This window comes from Halichoerus grypus, chromosome 2, assembly GCF_964656455.1.
Source record: "Halichoerus grypus chromosome 2, mHalGry1.hap1.1, whole genome shotgun sequence".
Taxonomy (NCBI): domain Eukaryota; kingdom Metazoa; phylum Chordata; class Mammalia; order Carnivora; family Phocidae; genus Halichoerus; species Halichoerus grypus.
Window position 1 is genome coordinate 164,209,084 of NC_135713.1, and position 14,093 is coordinate 164,223,176.

General features: G+C 58.4%; 2 protein-coding genes across 4 annotated transcripts in view; one reads left to right on the forward strand and one right to left on the reverse strand.

The window, feature by feature from the left end:
• Positions 1 to 10: 10 nt before the first annotated feature.
• Positions 11 to 11,946, reverse strand: DPH1 (diphthamide biosynthesis 1). Of its 3 annotated transcripts, none has more exons than XM_078068068.1 (12): positions 11,707 to 11,946; positions 6,571 to 6,723; positions 6,385 to 6,448; positions 4,679 to 4,800; positions 4,097 to 4,254; positions 3,847 to 3,968; positions 2,259 to 2,327; positions 1,695 to 1,851; positions 1,462 to 1,562; positions 879 to 957; positions 287 to 427; positions 11 to 107 (listed from the first exon to the last, which is right to left on the reverse strand). In XM_078068068.1, the coding sequence occupies exons 3-12, from the start codon at positions 6,435 to 6,437 to the stop codon at positions 27 to 29; spliced, it is 1,083 nt and encodes a 360-aa protein (XP_077924194.1). In that variant the 5' UTR covers positions 6,438 to 6,448; positions 6,571 to 6,723; positions 11,707 to 11,946; the 3' UTR covers positions 11 to 26. The 3 variants fall into 3 exon arrangements, with proteins under 3 accessions (XP_077924194.1, XP_035947006.1, XP_077924195.1); XM_036091113.2 differs by lacking the exon at positions 11,707 to 11,946 and adding an exon at positions 8,492 to 8,649; XM_078068069.1 differs by lacking the exon at positions 11,707 to 11,946 and adding an exon at positions 8,492 to 8,645 and having other exon boundaries at positions 6,571 to 6,757.
• Positions 11,947 to 12,352: 406 nt separating this feature from the next.
• Positions 12,353 to 14,093, forward strand: part of RTN4RL1 (reticulon 4 receptor like 1) — a 68,528-nt gene continuing 66,787 nt past the window's right edge. The window contains exon 1 of the mRNA XM_036091078.2: positions 12,353 to 12,831. Coding sequence (XP_035946971.1) covers positions 12,819 to 12,831 — 13 coding nt within the window. The 5' untranslated portion in view covers positions 12,353 to 12,818. The remainder of the gene's footprint in view (positions 12,832 to 14,093) is intronic.

Below are 14,093 nucleotides of genomic sequence, written 5' to 3' on the forward strand. Positions count from 1 at the left end.
GCGGATACCTGAGACCGAGGAGCGTCTCACCGAGCGGGCGGTGCTCCCTTGTCGTCTCTGCAGCTGCAACCGTCGCAAGCCGCGGCTGGAGAGGGGTGCGTGGCCTCCTGCATCGGAGGTCGCAGACTTTGCTCAGGGTCTCCATCCTGCGACGTCCTCCACCCTGCTCCCGTGCATTTCCCGTAGCGGCCGCACGGCGGCGGCCTCGGCTCGCGTCGCTAGGGAGGCGGCCAGGGCCAGGCCCCGGCTTTGGTCCCTCTCCTCCCTGCTGGCGGTGCCTGCCTACCTTCTCCAGCGCTGGCGGGCTCAGGGCCTGGGGGGGCCGGTTCCGTCCGTGGTTCGCTGTCCACGGCCCCAAGGAGCTGCCGGCGTAGAAGTCCATAGGGTAGGGCTGCTGCCAGGAAATGTCCCTCAGGGCCACCACTGCCTAGGGGAGGACAACCGGACATTTGCCAACTTTTTTTTTTTTTTTAAGATTTTATTTATTTGACAGAGAGAGAGAAGAGCAGGGGGAGAGTGAGAAACAGGCTCTCCGCAGAGCAGGGAGCCCCATGCGGGACTCAATCCCAGGACCCTGAGATCATGACTTGAGCCGAAGGCAGACGCTTAATCGACTGAGCCACCCAGGCGCCCCTTTGCCAACTCTTTCTGCGCAGGATTAATCAATTCAGTCTTCACGATGGCCTATAGAGGTCCTATTATCCCCATACCACAGAAAGGAAATTCGAGGCTCAGACAGGTCAAGGGACTTGCCCAAGGCCACATAGCTAGGACATGAGTCAGCTGTAAGTAAGTTGCTGCCCACCCCACTGCAGATCCCTCCCTTGACAGAACCAGGTGCAAAGCCCACTCTCAGGTATTTCAAAACTCAGTGTTACCTCATAGGGTGTCAGCAGGGGCTTGGGGAAGGCTGTGCCCCAGTCAATGGAAAGGCGCGGACATGCTACCTGCACCCACCTGGGAAGGGAAGTCAGGTCAGACCCAAGGGGCGGGGGGGTCCTCCCCTTCTGGGCAGCATGCTGAAAAACATGACTGTGTCCCCAACACACCCGATGAAAAGACAGTCACCTACTACTGTTCAGAGTAACACTATAGCGCTGTTTGTTTTCTCCAGGAGAGCTCTCTGTGAGCCGAGGGCAGGGCCTGGGCAGCTCATCTGTGATCGTATCCTCAGAATCAAATCCAGTTTAGTTCTGGTACACTGCAGGTGCCAACCACCCCACAAACTCATCTCACACCGAACGACTGTGATGTTGCAGTTACCTGTGAGCCCCCAAACCGAAATGGGTGCGACCCATAGCCAAGGGTAGCCCCTGCTAAGCCCCCGAGTGCTCTGTGAACATTAAAATTTCACGGAAGCAATTCCCACTGACTCCAGCCTTCAATATGTGCTGGGCAGGACTCAGATCTAAGCTTCCTTAGCCAGAGTCACAGCTAGAGAGGTAAGGTGAGAAAACTTACACATCCACTTCAGGAAGTAGGCTAAGCTTGCTGGGGAAGATCTCAGAAAGCAGCAGCCTCATGAAGGGAAGTCCCAAGGCTTGGAGTCGAGATTCCAGGTGCTGTTGGAAGAGGGAGGCCAAGCTCAGGTCACCACGATCGAGCAGCCAAGTCTAAATCCCTTAGTCTACTGATTTTCCCAGCTGGGTTTCTAGTCAGTCCCCTCCTCCAGAGGCCATCCCAAGCCCTCTGACCTCCAGAATTTTGGGGCTGCCCTGGCGGCCCAAAGTGCCCAGGATAAGGCCCCAGGATTTAGCTGAGCGGGCCGTGGCTATGGCTTCTTGGCGGCTGGTCTGCATGCGCTGATGGTCATAGTGCTCTCTGGATAGGACTTTGCTGTATGGGTCGTATCTGGAAAAGAAGCTATCAGGGTTATGGCGACAGCAATCCACAGCAGCTGTTGTACACACGGCTCCCTGACCCAGCCCCTTGGTCTCCTAAATCTTTAGGTTCCATGCAGGTAATTAGGAATAGAGGCGAGAACAGAGATCGTCGCTGGAAAGCTCAGTCCCACAGCTGAAGCAGGGAAAAGTAGGAGGGGGGGTTTAGGATCTCAGTGTGACTCCCAGGGGATGGGTGGGTACTGTGCAGCTCCAGCCCTGGGTCCGACACCTGGATTCAGGACCCAGTTACCTCAGATCCTTAGAGCTGTTGGCTGTCAAGGGGCCCGGGAATGAGGAAATTTCAACCAACTGAGGGCTTCAGTGGCAGGGAAATCCCACCCCCTCCCTGGCTGGTCAGCCCAGCTCAGCCCATACCGGTAAGCGGGGACACTAGGGTTGGCAATCATGACAGACTCCAGATGGAAACGGCCATCTCCGAGATATCTGCGGCAGGGAGAGAGGGGATGATAAGTATGGGGTGGGGTGAGGCAGCAGAAAAGGCAGGCACTGGCCTGGAGGTCCAGAGTTCCTGGCTGAGTGTGCTGCTGTGTGTGTATGTGAACTGGCCTAAGTCATCATTCGGCCTCCCGAAGCCTTGGTTTTCTCACATGCAAAACAAGGAGTTTGAGCTGGATGAGCAATAAGGCCCTTCTAGTTATGTAATGCAGATCTAAGAACTGTTCCGTCCCCCAGCCTTCTGGGGGACAGGTAAAACGGCAGCCAAGGCCATGGGAAGGCCGCGCAGGGCTCTAGAGATCCTAACTCGGAGGTGGCAGGACAGGTTCTCCTTCACCTAGCTCAACGTAGACATGGCAAGTAGGGTTCAAGGTGTCATCAATGTTGTAAATGAAGTTTCGGGGTATACACTGGCTCTCTGTGCCCAAACTGGTTCTCAGGTCCTGCTACTGAGTTGTAACAACTACTGTTTACTGGGTTCGTGTCTTCTGTGCACCAAGGCCTGGACTAAGCACTTGCCATGCAGGAGTTCACTCAGTCCTAGCAAACAGTCCTCCAAGCTACCTACAGTATCCCCATTTTACAATAGATACAACTGCTGCTCAGGGATGTTAAGAAACTTGCCCAAAGTCACACAGCTATTAAGCAGTAAATCTGGGACTTGACTCTAGGCTTAACCACCAGGCTCTATCAAGCCTGTCCCTAAAAGTAGCTTCCCAAGCCATGGAGAAGGCAGAGCATAGAGGACAATCTGCCATGGCAGCTCCTACTTTCTTGGAGACCACACTGATTTTTGTGATAAACGGCCAACACTCAGGGTGTCTCTCCCTCCAACACACACCTTGAAGCCCCCAAGGGTAGGCACCTATGGGTTCAGAATTATGTGGGCGCAGGAACAGGGGGAACGCCCTTTGGGGAGCAGGGCTGCCAGGTCTGGGCTGGGGAAGGCCCTGATGTGGGCCTGTCTAGGGGCAGGGCTGAGTCAGGGGAGTGCCCCTCCCTCTTTCCCTGCCATCAGCTAGGAATGGGGCTCCCCTCCCTAGTCCCCGCCGGGGGAGCTGCCGGCTCTGAGGCTGGCTGCATTCACACAACATTAAGCATTTCCATTACCGAAAATAATTAGGCAGCAGGAGACACGCTGCTCCTGCTTGTTAGCTGTCCGGATGCTAAATTAATGGGGCTGCAGCCTGGGCGTGCCCAGCCATCTTCTCCAATTATATTCCCACCATTTCTAGCCCACCCTCATCCCTCCCCCCCCCCCGCCTGCCCCGATGAAGCCCTCTGATTCCTGCCCCACCCTGGGCATAGCCTCCTACATGGTGGACAGAGTACCCGAGAGGGAGACAGGAAACCTGAAACCCTATTTGGTCCCCATTTTGCAGGGTGACCTTGAGCAAACAGTTAAAGAGCTTGAGACTCAGCTTCTTTTCCTATACAACGAACCTCCGGCTCCCTTCTAGGGTACATTTCTTATGTCTCTACAACTGGCCCCCCATTTTTCACTTACACAACAGCCTCCACCTCTTTGGGCAGATGGGGAGCCGTGCAGCCCAGAATCTCCCCAGGGGACAGGGGCTTGCACTGTGGGACACTCACACGGTACTCAGCTTTCAGCTCCTTCGCAGCTGCCTGTAGGGATGATGAGGGAAGGGAAGCAAGTGGGTGAGGAGGGAGAGCCAGGGCCAGAGGACCAGCCTGGGGCACCTAACGTGGGCCCCAGGAACAGCCTGGAGGCTGGCTGTTATCTGTCCACTTACCTGCAAGGTTGACACAAACTGAATGGTGCTGACCAGGGCAAGGGAAGTGGCAGGGGGAAAGGTGAGGCGGATAGAATCCAGGAGGTGGGTAGTATCTATTCGGATGTCCACAAAGACGTACAGTACCCGGAAGTCTTGGGCCGAGGTGTCCATGGGAACTGGGAGGAGGCAAGAAGTCAGGAGACTGTTTTGGAAGGCAAGAGGGGCAGGGGGCCTACCTGGGCCAGGGTCTCTGAGCAGCCAGGACCAGTGGCTTCAGCCTAGGGATACAAGGAGTGGGTAGGCGGCGGGGGGGGGGGGCAGTCATAGGTCCCTCAGAAGCTCCTTTTCGGTCACTTGGCCGGGGGGCCCAGCCTGCTCTACCACCAACAGCCTTTCGAACACCCACATCTGGGACAGCAACACTGTTTCCAAGGCAACCAAATCCAAAAAAAAGATGTACCTGCAGAGCAGGAAGGCCAAGGCCATCCCAGATACTGGGAGGGACCTCCTGCCTGCAAGCAGGACAAGAAGGCACCGTGACGGGGGATTAGCACGCAGCCCTGCCTCTCTGCCCCCCGCCAGGACCCCGGCTCGCCATACCCAGGCAGCTGTGGCCGTAGTGCACCAGGAAGTCAGCGCCCAGGGCCCTTGCAGTAAAGTCATCCACACAGCAAGCCCCATACGTCACATCGCCCATCACCATCACTTCAGCCTCTGTGAACCTGTGGGGGCGGGGGAGCAGGGGGAACAATGAGACGGTGACACAAGGGTGAGGTGGGAGAGAGACCTACCCCCGTGGGGGTATCTCGGGGCCCAGCTGCCACATCCCCCGGTCCTGGCGGCAGCTCCTGGGACCGTCGCTGTATGCCGATGGTCTCTGTAGCGCCCCGGTTCCTCTGTCCAAGCTCAGACTGCAAGGAGGACCCCCACCCCTCAGCCTGGCATACACAGGGTCAAAAACAGACCTCTGACGCCCTGACTCAGCCCACCCAGAGCAATGAGCACGTACACACACGCAGACGCACCCACTCCCATGCCTCGACACTGCGGTGTGCGTGGGGATGCATGGGTGGATACACACAGCCTCCCTGCCACCCAGACCCCCTGCTACCTCCCCACCCTCAGCTAGGGCCCTCTGTGCCCAGGATGGGGGGCCCATGAACAGCTCCCCCACAGCACATGGCACCACCCACCTACCTCGTGCGTCAGAAAGAGTGGGCTCTGGCCAACACATTGCCATAGGATCTGCTGCCAGGCCTGAATCACTGGGGGACAGGGGTGGGTGGGGAAGACCCCGCACTCCCCAAATTCACCACGGGAATGGAGCTGGAGGACCAGGTCTTCCTTGAGAGACCTGCCCCTGGGGCATGGGGCCTGGCTTGCTGACTGGGTCCCCCCATTTCTCTCCTGGGTGCGTGGTGGGGAAAGCTGAGCTGCTGTCAGTCAGCAGCCCCCCTCCTCCCCCTTCCCCAAATCAGTCTGTGCACAGAAGCAGATTATTCAACTCCTTAAAATGCAGCCCAGGCGTCTGAGTCAGCCAGAGCACTTAATTTTTTATAGATTAAAATGTATGCAAATTGGCCTGAGCCCCAGAGAGCATCCCCAAGGGGCAAGAGGGTGGGAGCTGGGAAGTGAGTCTGTGGCAGTGGATGAGAAGCGGAGTGGGGGGGGGGGCAGGGGGCAGCAGCAGGGAAGTGGGAGGTTCCTATCACGAGATGACCTCCCCTTTCCCCCCATTCCCCCTCCCTGTTCCTGTGCTGGTTCCAGATGGCTGAGCACTCCCCACCCCCACCCCCCAGGATGGCTCATTGTAATGAAGAAACTTAGAGAGGGGAGAGGAACTGAATACCATCTCCTAGACACTTCTCCCCCACCAAGCCCCTCCTTGCCCTACTCCCTCAAATGTTCCGGAGAAAAAGGTTCCCCTTGGCTAGACCAGATGCTGACAACTCAGCTCATTCCAGGTCAGCTCTGAGGATTCTTAAGTTCCTCCTGAGGCCCCACCACCTGCACCTGCTCTAGGCCCAGCTTTGAAGATACTGGAACCAACTCATTCCCTACCACCCCCGACCCCCCACCTTAATATTTTAGGGAAAGAGAGATTTATATGGACAAGCCAAGCCGGACAGGCTGGGACCTCAGCAGGCTGGGAGTTTAGTTTTGGCTTTTTCCCTTTGTGCGTGTATGGTTGTGTGAAGGGACAGGGTAAGGCCAAGGTCCAGAAGGAAAAAATGCCAACAGGCAGAGCTACAAGGGGCATGGGGAAGGCCTTGGCTTAGCTTCTTCTCCAGAGCCCCAAGCCTCACCTTTCCAAGATATCCACAATGGTGCAGGCAAAGAGGAGAAGGCCCTCAGGCATTTGCAAGGCCACTGGAAGACAGAGCAGAGACATGAGAGCAGAGGGCTGGGAAAATGCTGGAATGGGGATACTGCCCCTGACTGACCCAGGCAACCTCTCCAACCCTACCCCATCTCAGAGCTTGGGGGCTCACCCTTCTTGGCCCGGGCCTGCTGAATCCTCCAGATGGTCTTGGGAATTTCAAAGTTATAGTTGGAAGGCAGGACTTGAATGGCTGCCTGCAGCTGGGGGTTGTTCAGGATCTCAGAGGGGATCTGATTGGCCAGGCGGCCCCTAGGGGCTCGACCTAGGACAATGCAAGGCCTGAGTTGGCACCTGGCCTAAAACAGAACCAGACCCAGTTAAGCTGTTAACACCACCCAAGTTTCAGGCCCAAATCCCAGATGCCAAGGGGGTTGGCCCAGCCTTCTTCCTCACTGAGTTCATTCTGAAGCTGGAAAGACAACCCATTAAGCCAGGAAGAGATCTGCATAATTAGGTTCCATGTTGTGAGATTACTGGGAATCAAAGACTTGAGCCCATGAGTGGGGTATAGTTCACCCCTTACCTTTGGAAGAACAGAGGTGATACCAGCAGACTGAACTGAGGGGCAAACGGGAAAAAGTCCAAACAACTGCTCCTTGATAAAGAACAACTCTGAGGAAAACCCAAAAGCCTAGCAGTCTAGGAAAATGTTCCCCCCGTCCCTGAAAACACCTTGAAGTTCTGAGGTCCTAGATATGAGATCTATAAGCAAACTATTATAAGTACTAAAGACTTTTACCCTCTTTACTCAAGTCCCACTGACTCTATCTACACTGATGAATCCCTACACTCTTCCCTCTCCTCATTTTTGAGGGAAATAAACACCAAACATTTAACTGATTTAACAGGTTCCTTAGTCCCATTGTTCCACCCCAGGAAAAATGAAAGAACACACTCAAGTTAGGACTGTGGGCAAACAGGTAAGGAAAGGGAAATGACCTCGCCCTTTAGTGGCTAGTAGTCTGGCGGTGGCAAATGCAGGTATACAAATTACAACCTGATTAAAGGAGAAAACACTGTAGCCCATTAGCAAAACTGCAGTCCTTAATTTGCACCCTATTCCCCACAATTCAGTTTAGCTCAACCCCTATTATCTCTTTAGGAACAAGATAGTTTGGGAATGTGATAAGGAAACAAGAAATTAATTTATTGAACAAATATTTATTGAACCTGTACTTTGTGCCAGAACTTCTGCTAGGGCCCTTAACTACTATGGGAGGGATCCTCCCAGATTTGACCCTTCACCCTCTGCCTGTGGGTGGATGACGGTAGTGATGATGGTGCAGTGGAGAATGAGCATTGGCAGGCTGGGATCCTGAGACCATATTTGAATGTTACCACTGCCATCGTTTTTGTTCAGTTGTTTCAAAGGCCTTGGAACAACCAGCCCAGAACCCTGGGCCCCTCACAGAAGCTCCTCTGACCGGGCAAGTCCCTTGTGGTCATTGGGTGTGGGAGCTGCTGGTCTTAGCTCAATTTGTCCCCAGGACTAGTTAGGCGCCTCCTCCTTTATCACGTGTCTGTGATCTTCTGTTTACATCAGTATTCTCCGGTAGACGGAGACCCCTGAGGGCAAGGCTGTCGTGTAGTCCCCTGCATCCAGCAAGGGCATGGCAGTTAGTGAGCGCTCAGTAAGTGCCTGGTGAATGAAGCCATGTGCCTCTTTCCTGAAGGCATTCCCTGTGGGCCCACTTGTGGAATGACCGCTGCAACGCGCCCGGCTCTTTCCTTCCCCATCGGGTCCGCCTTATCCGTGAGTCTTCCTGTGCCAGCCAAGGCAGGGCGGGCAGCGTTTCCGGCTTGAGGACTACAAGCTCCTAGGAAGCGCTGCTCCCGATCGCGCCCTAAGGCTGCAAAAGGAAGACCGGTCCCTCTGTGCTCCAGCGAAAGCCGCCGGGGCAAGCGACAGCGGGGCCTTCCGGGTCTGGCGGAGAAAGGCCGCCGCCATTAGCGGGGGATGGTTCTGTCCCTGACTTGGGGGCCCTAACTCGCGATGCGAGGTCCGGAGGCCGCAGCGTAGTAGCACCCACCTCTACCAGTGCCGTTTCGGCTGCCCGGCTCCGCCGCCACGGACTCTGCCAGCGCCGCCATCACTGGCCTGTCCACGTGGAGACCAAAAAGACAGCGCTAGAAGAACGCCGAGAGCTCAGGCATTGCGATCGACCGCCGGTCGCTAGCGAGGGGCGGGGATTTGCTGGGCGGGGACCAGGAAGGAGACGATCGGGGCGGGGCTACCGCGGGTTTCCCCCTTCAGCCCGGAAGGGCTGGGCTCTCCCCAGCCCCTAGCAGTCCAGCGCTGCGCTCTCCCGACCCCCCAGTCTTCTCCTCCGCTCCCGGTTTGCCAGACGGGGCACTCCAGGACCAGTGCTCCCCTATTTGCCGACTCCTTGCCGGAATTCTGTGGGCCAAGTCTTGTGAATGGGACACGCCCCGGTATCCCTTTTGCTCCTCTCCCAGTCTCACCTCCTGGTAAGCAGTGGGGGCCGTGTAGGTAGGGCCACAATCCGTACCTCAGAGGACCCCACTGCCCAAACAAGACAGAACTCAGCTCCCATCAGCCCAGCTCCAAGCTGAGTCCTGGGGTTGATTTCTGGAGCGCCAGAGTGCTCTCACCTTTAGAACCAACAGTGCGGATGCGGAAGGCTCCCGTGTGAAAAACTGCTACCAAGGGAAGGCCCCAAGCCTGAGGATGCTTTCCCGGGGCAGGGCGTGGGGGCGGGGGGCGCAGTCCAACGAATCCAATCGCCTAAACCAATCCACCGTTTTCCCTGCCTCGGCTGCCCCTCAGGCCTAGATAGCCTTTCTCTTGATCAGGCCTGGGCTCCTGGGATCCCAAAGAGAAGGCATAGCAGCCAGGGAGACGGCCTTGACCTTTGGAAGAGCAGAGAACCTGCAGGACTGGCCCTTAGCCCTGTCTGCCCCGTACAGCAATAGTCCCCAGGGCTGTTTGCCCGTGCAGCCCTCTGGCGCCATCTTCCTCTCTCTGAGGGGGTGCTGTGAGCACGGCTGGCCCTTTAAGGTAGCTCTGCGGCCTGGGGTTCCCCTGGAGGCCCTCCTTGCTTGGAAAGTCCTAATTAAGGTACATGGAGAAGTGAAAAACAAGCAGCCAGGGACAGGCCTCTCTGGGCAACTGCCCAGAGAGGAGGGATGTATGGGCAGGCTGAGAGTGAACAGACGAGGGGAGGACCAGAAGGAGTCAGTGCTCTGACCCTCAGGCCACTGACTGATGATACTCTGAGACAGTCATAGCTTTGGACAGGACTGTGGCCAACATGGGTCCCAGGAACACCCCTCTTGCCTTGATAAGAGCCCAGCCTGGACTTCTCATCTCCCCCAGGTTCTTTGAACTCCCAGGGTGCAAGATCTCAATTTCAGGGATCCCTGGAGTTCAGCCCCTCCCCCTTCAGGGCACTGAGGCCCAGCCTGTGGACAGCTTTAACTCTGGCTGCAGCTGTGAGTTCCCAGGGGGTGAGGATTGACTCCAGCAGAGCAGTGGCTTTTCCCTAGCAGGCACCCCATCCCTTAGGGCCTTTCCCTAGGCAGAAGTGGGGCCTGTTGATGATTGAAGGCCCTCATCCTCTTACAACATTGCCCCACAGCCTCTTGTGCTGAATGAGCTGCCCTAGCACCCATTAGGAAACCAGGTGATGTCTAGGGAGCATGTCCCCTAAGATACTGTAGTGAAGGACATTGGGGGCTGTCCTTCAACTTGGGCTGAGAACACCTCCATCTGTTTGTGGGGGGTCTCCCTGCCTGAGTTACTCAGCAGGCTGAGTAATTACTGCCTGACAAGAAGGTGGGCACAGTGCACCCCCACATTATACCACAACACCCGCCTAAGAGTCACCCCCACCCCCTGGCTGGACTCCAAAGCAGCACCCAGCCCTCCTGAGGCCTGAAATAACTCTGCTTCTCACACTCACGCCCAGCCCCAGCTAACTTTGTCTGAGATGCTGGAGTTTATGGGGCAGGTGGGTCATGGGGAGGCAGCTTAGGGAGTTGGAAGGAGGATTAGCATACCCCGATTCAGGCCTACACTTTGGCACTGATCTGCTTTGTGACATGGAGCAAGTTGTTCAGCCTCCCTGGGCCTCAGTTCACTCACAGAGAGTTTCTGCAGCGCCCAGGGCCTTCAAGACCAGCTTTAACGTCTGGCAGGGTGTGGGACCAAGTCCAGCCCTGCAGCTGGTCAAGGCTAAGAGAAAGAATACATCACCTGCAGTTCCATCCCAATATGGACCAATCTTAATCTTCAGAACAAGGTTACTTTTTCACCTTCAAGCATTTGCACCTTCTCTCCTGCCTAGAATGCCCTTTTTCCTTCTCAGACTGATGAACTCAGCCCTCAAGACCCAACCTGAATGGCATCCCTTTGATGAAGGCTTCCTTGATCGTCCTTCACCCCTCACAGAGCTAGCAGAGCCCCTTCCAAAACTTTGTGTCTCCTCCTGTCACATTCTAAGATGGCTTGTGGGTCTTTCTTCCCCAACTATGCCCTAGGCTTTTGTAGTTAACATGCCAATGTAGTTAGCTGAAACCCAGAGCCTCAGTGCCATTGAATGCATGGGTGAGTGAATGAATGATACTGGCCTTCTTTTGCCAATCATACCAAGTTTTTCTCCAAGAGATTGCAACTCATTGTCTCACTTCAGTTAGCTCTCTTAGATGTCACGTGCTCAAAGCAGCACTCCCTGACCCCCTCATATCAGCTCTCTACTATACCCTGCTTGCTTTTCTTCCATGCATTGTCTCATCTGGACTTTTCTCATTTGGTGCCTATTAACTGTATTAAACTCCACAAAGGCAGGGACCTTGTCTTTTTCATTGGCTGAATCCCTAGGAATAGTAATGCCCCACACGATTGACCCACAATAAATGTGTGTTGAATGAGTGACAGCCCACTCTTTTTCCTTTCCCAGGACCCCTCTTATCCCAGGCCAGTAGGGGGTGCCGCCTCCACCCAGGATCTCGCCTGGCCTGAACCTTCTCTGCTCAGTGCAACTGGCCCCCTGCGGGACCTGCTTTCTAGGCGGTGCCTCCTTCCATTTTCCAGGAAGCCCCGGGCGGGGTCTGTGTAGACTGAAGGAGATCAGGGACCCCCACCCCCCCCCACCCCCCCCCGTCTAGGCGGGGATAGCCCACCTGAGCCCCACATTGGTCCTCCCCTCTCTCTAGGATTTGCAACGGGGCCTCCCTGAATGCTAGGTGGGTGGACTAGACCAGCCTGAGGGCGCGCCACACCTACCCCCCAAAAGAATAGTATCCTGGGACGCGGGATGCGAGGCGGCTGGGTTTCCCGGAGCTGTCCTGGGCAGGGAGGAGCCGTCGAACCTCCGAGAAGGAAGCGGAGCCGGCTAGAGAGGATATGGGCAAGGGTGCAGACTTGTGATCGGGGTCTCTGGGCGGCAGTCCTCCCGTCCCAGCCGGTGGGCAGAGCCACGCTTCCAGCCGCCTCTCTCAGTGACCTCCAGCCGCGAAGGGCGAGCGGGCGGGGGTTGGGCTGCGAGTGCGAGCTCCAGGAAGCCCGCGGGGCCCGGGAGGGGCTTTCGAGTGGCCCGACGGCCGCCCAAGGGCTGGGGCAGGTACTTGGACCGACGCGGGCCAAGGATTGTCCCCGGGGTCGGGCGCAGCGAAAACACCTTGGGAGGCGACGCCGCGCGTTTGAGCGCCGCTGCCCTGGGAATAGGACGGCGCTCGGCACCGCGAGCTGAGAGCACTTTCATAAATTTTGTATGGGAGGCGCTCCGTGAGCGGGGGCGGGGAGCGGAGCGAGAGGGAGGGAGCTAGCGAGCGAGCGAGCGAGGGAGGGAGGGAGGGAGGAGGAAAGGTGGGGGAAGCCGGGGGGTGGGGGGAGGAAGGGAGGCGCCCCGCTCCGCCGATCGCTGGGTCCTGCAAACGCGCGCCGGGCGCTTTCCTCGGAGCTCGGCGGTGCGTGCGAGCGCCCTTTTGCAGCAGCCGCGGCGGCGGCGGCGGCCCGAGGGGGCGGAGAGGAGGGGGCCGCGGCCCGGCGGCCGGGCGGCCGGGGGGCGGCGTCCCTCCTCAAAACCGCCTGCAAAGAGCTCGGGGTTGCAGAAGCAGGCCGCCGGCTCCGCGGAGCAAGCCGCTTGTCCCGGGGCTGAGCGAGCGCGCCGGGCTGCCCGGCAGAGCCGCGGTTGCTAGTGGGCGCCGGTGCCCTCGGCGCGGGGCTTGGGCTCACCATGCCCCTGAGGGGCCGGGCTGCCGGGCACAAGCGGATCCCCGGCTTGCCCCCGCCTCGACGCGCTCGGATTAGCTGCAGCCGGCGCCCAAGGATTTGAATCCGGACTCTGGGAGGGAGCGCGCCTAGGCCGACCTCGGAGTGGCGGCCCCGCGGCCAACATGCTTCGCAAAGGTGAGTTGGAGCCGAAGGGGCAAGTTGGAGTTGAGTGCGCACGCGGCAGAGCCTCGAGCCCGGGAGCCACCCGAGAGCTCCCCGCCGCCCGAGGTCCTCGCCCGGGAAGCAGCCGCTGGCGGGCTGGCGGGCTTTGCGGGGACGCACCTGCGGAGGGTTTGCTGCTGGAGCTCAGCCCCTGTCGGTGGCCGGTTGCGAGACATGGGATTTGCACCATGGATCAAGCGGCCAGGCCTAGGGATCTGGCTCGGCGAGGTCATTTCGAGACCACTGTGAGCTACCCATGATGGAAGGGGAGCCGGCCTTCCGAGACCTTTGCTTTGCCATTATAAAGTTTTGCAGTTGCAGGCTCCATCCCCTGCGTGGGCGCCTGCTGCCGGTTCTGCCGCTTCTGCGGGGCCGGGTGCAGCCCGCGCTCCAGGGCGACCAGCGGTCAGTCACCGCGCCGCCCGGGCGCTCCCTGCGCGCCCTCGCTTCTCAGGCGGGGCCGGGACGCGGGCACCTTCCCTGCAGTCCTGCTTTGGTCCTCAGGGATGGGCTCTGGGCACGCAGCAGCCCAGGGGAGGTGGCTAGCGCCTGATGTCCGGTTCTTCAAACTTTCCTTATGCCTGGAGCAGAGAGATGGGACGGCGGGGGCCGTACCGGCTGCGTGCGGGGCAGGTGCCAGGCTCAACTTGAGGAGAGCTGGCCCCGCGACCACCTAACCACAACCCCCCTCCCATCCCCCCGCAGCCCGGCTCATTGCAGAGCGTTGCAAAGTTGGCGCGGGTGCTGGGGAAGTCCCGCCGCGCCCCCACGTGGCTGCCGCGCGGGGAGCTGTCCCCGGGGCCCAGGGAGGGCAGGTGACCACGCCGAGAGCCCGCAAGCCCTGTCTCCCGCTGCCCCGGCCTCGGCGTCTGCCTCCCTCCCCTCCCGGGTCGGGGCGAGCTGCGACGCTCCGTCGGGACCCTATCGTCTCTGGGCCGGGCCGGGTGGCCGGCGAGCCGCGGCGGCTGCGTCTGGCTGCCCGGGCCCTGCGGGAGCCGGCTGAGGCGGGAGCTCAGGTAGCTGAGGGGCCTGATCCCTGCGCTCCGCGCTCCTGCCTTAATCCGCCCCTGTTTCCATGGCAACAGACCGAGGTGTCGTAAGCACAGGATTCTGACCTCACAGTAGGATGGGGAAGGAGAAAACGGGCAGGGGGAGGTGGCGGAGGAATGGGCAGCGAAGCCCCAAGATGGGCGGAGAGGAGCAGATGTGGGGGTCGTAGAAGAGACCCCACAAGC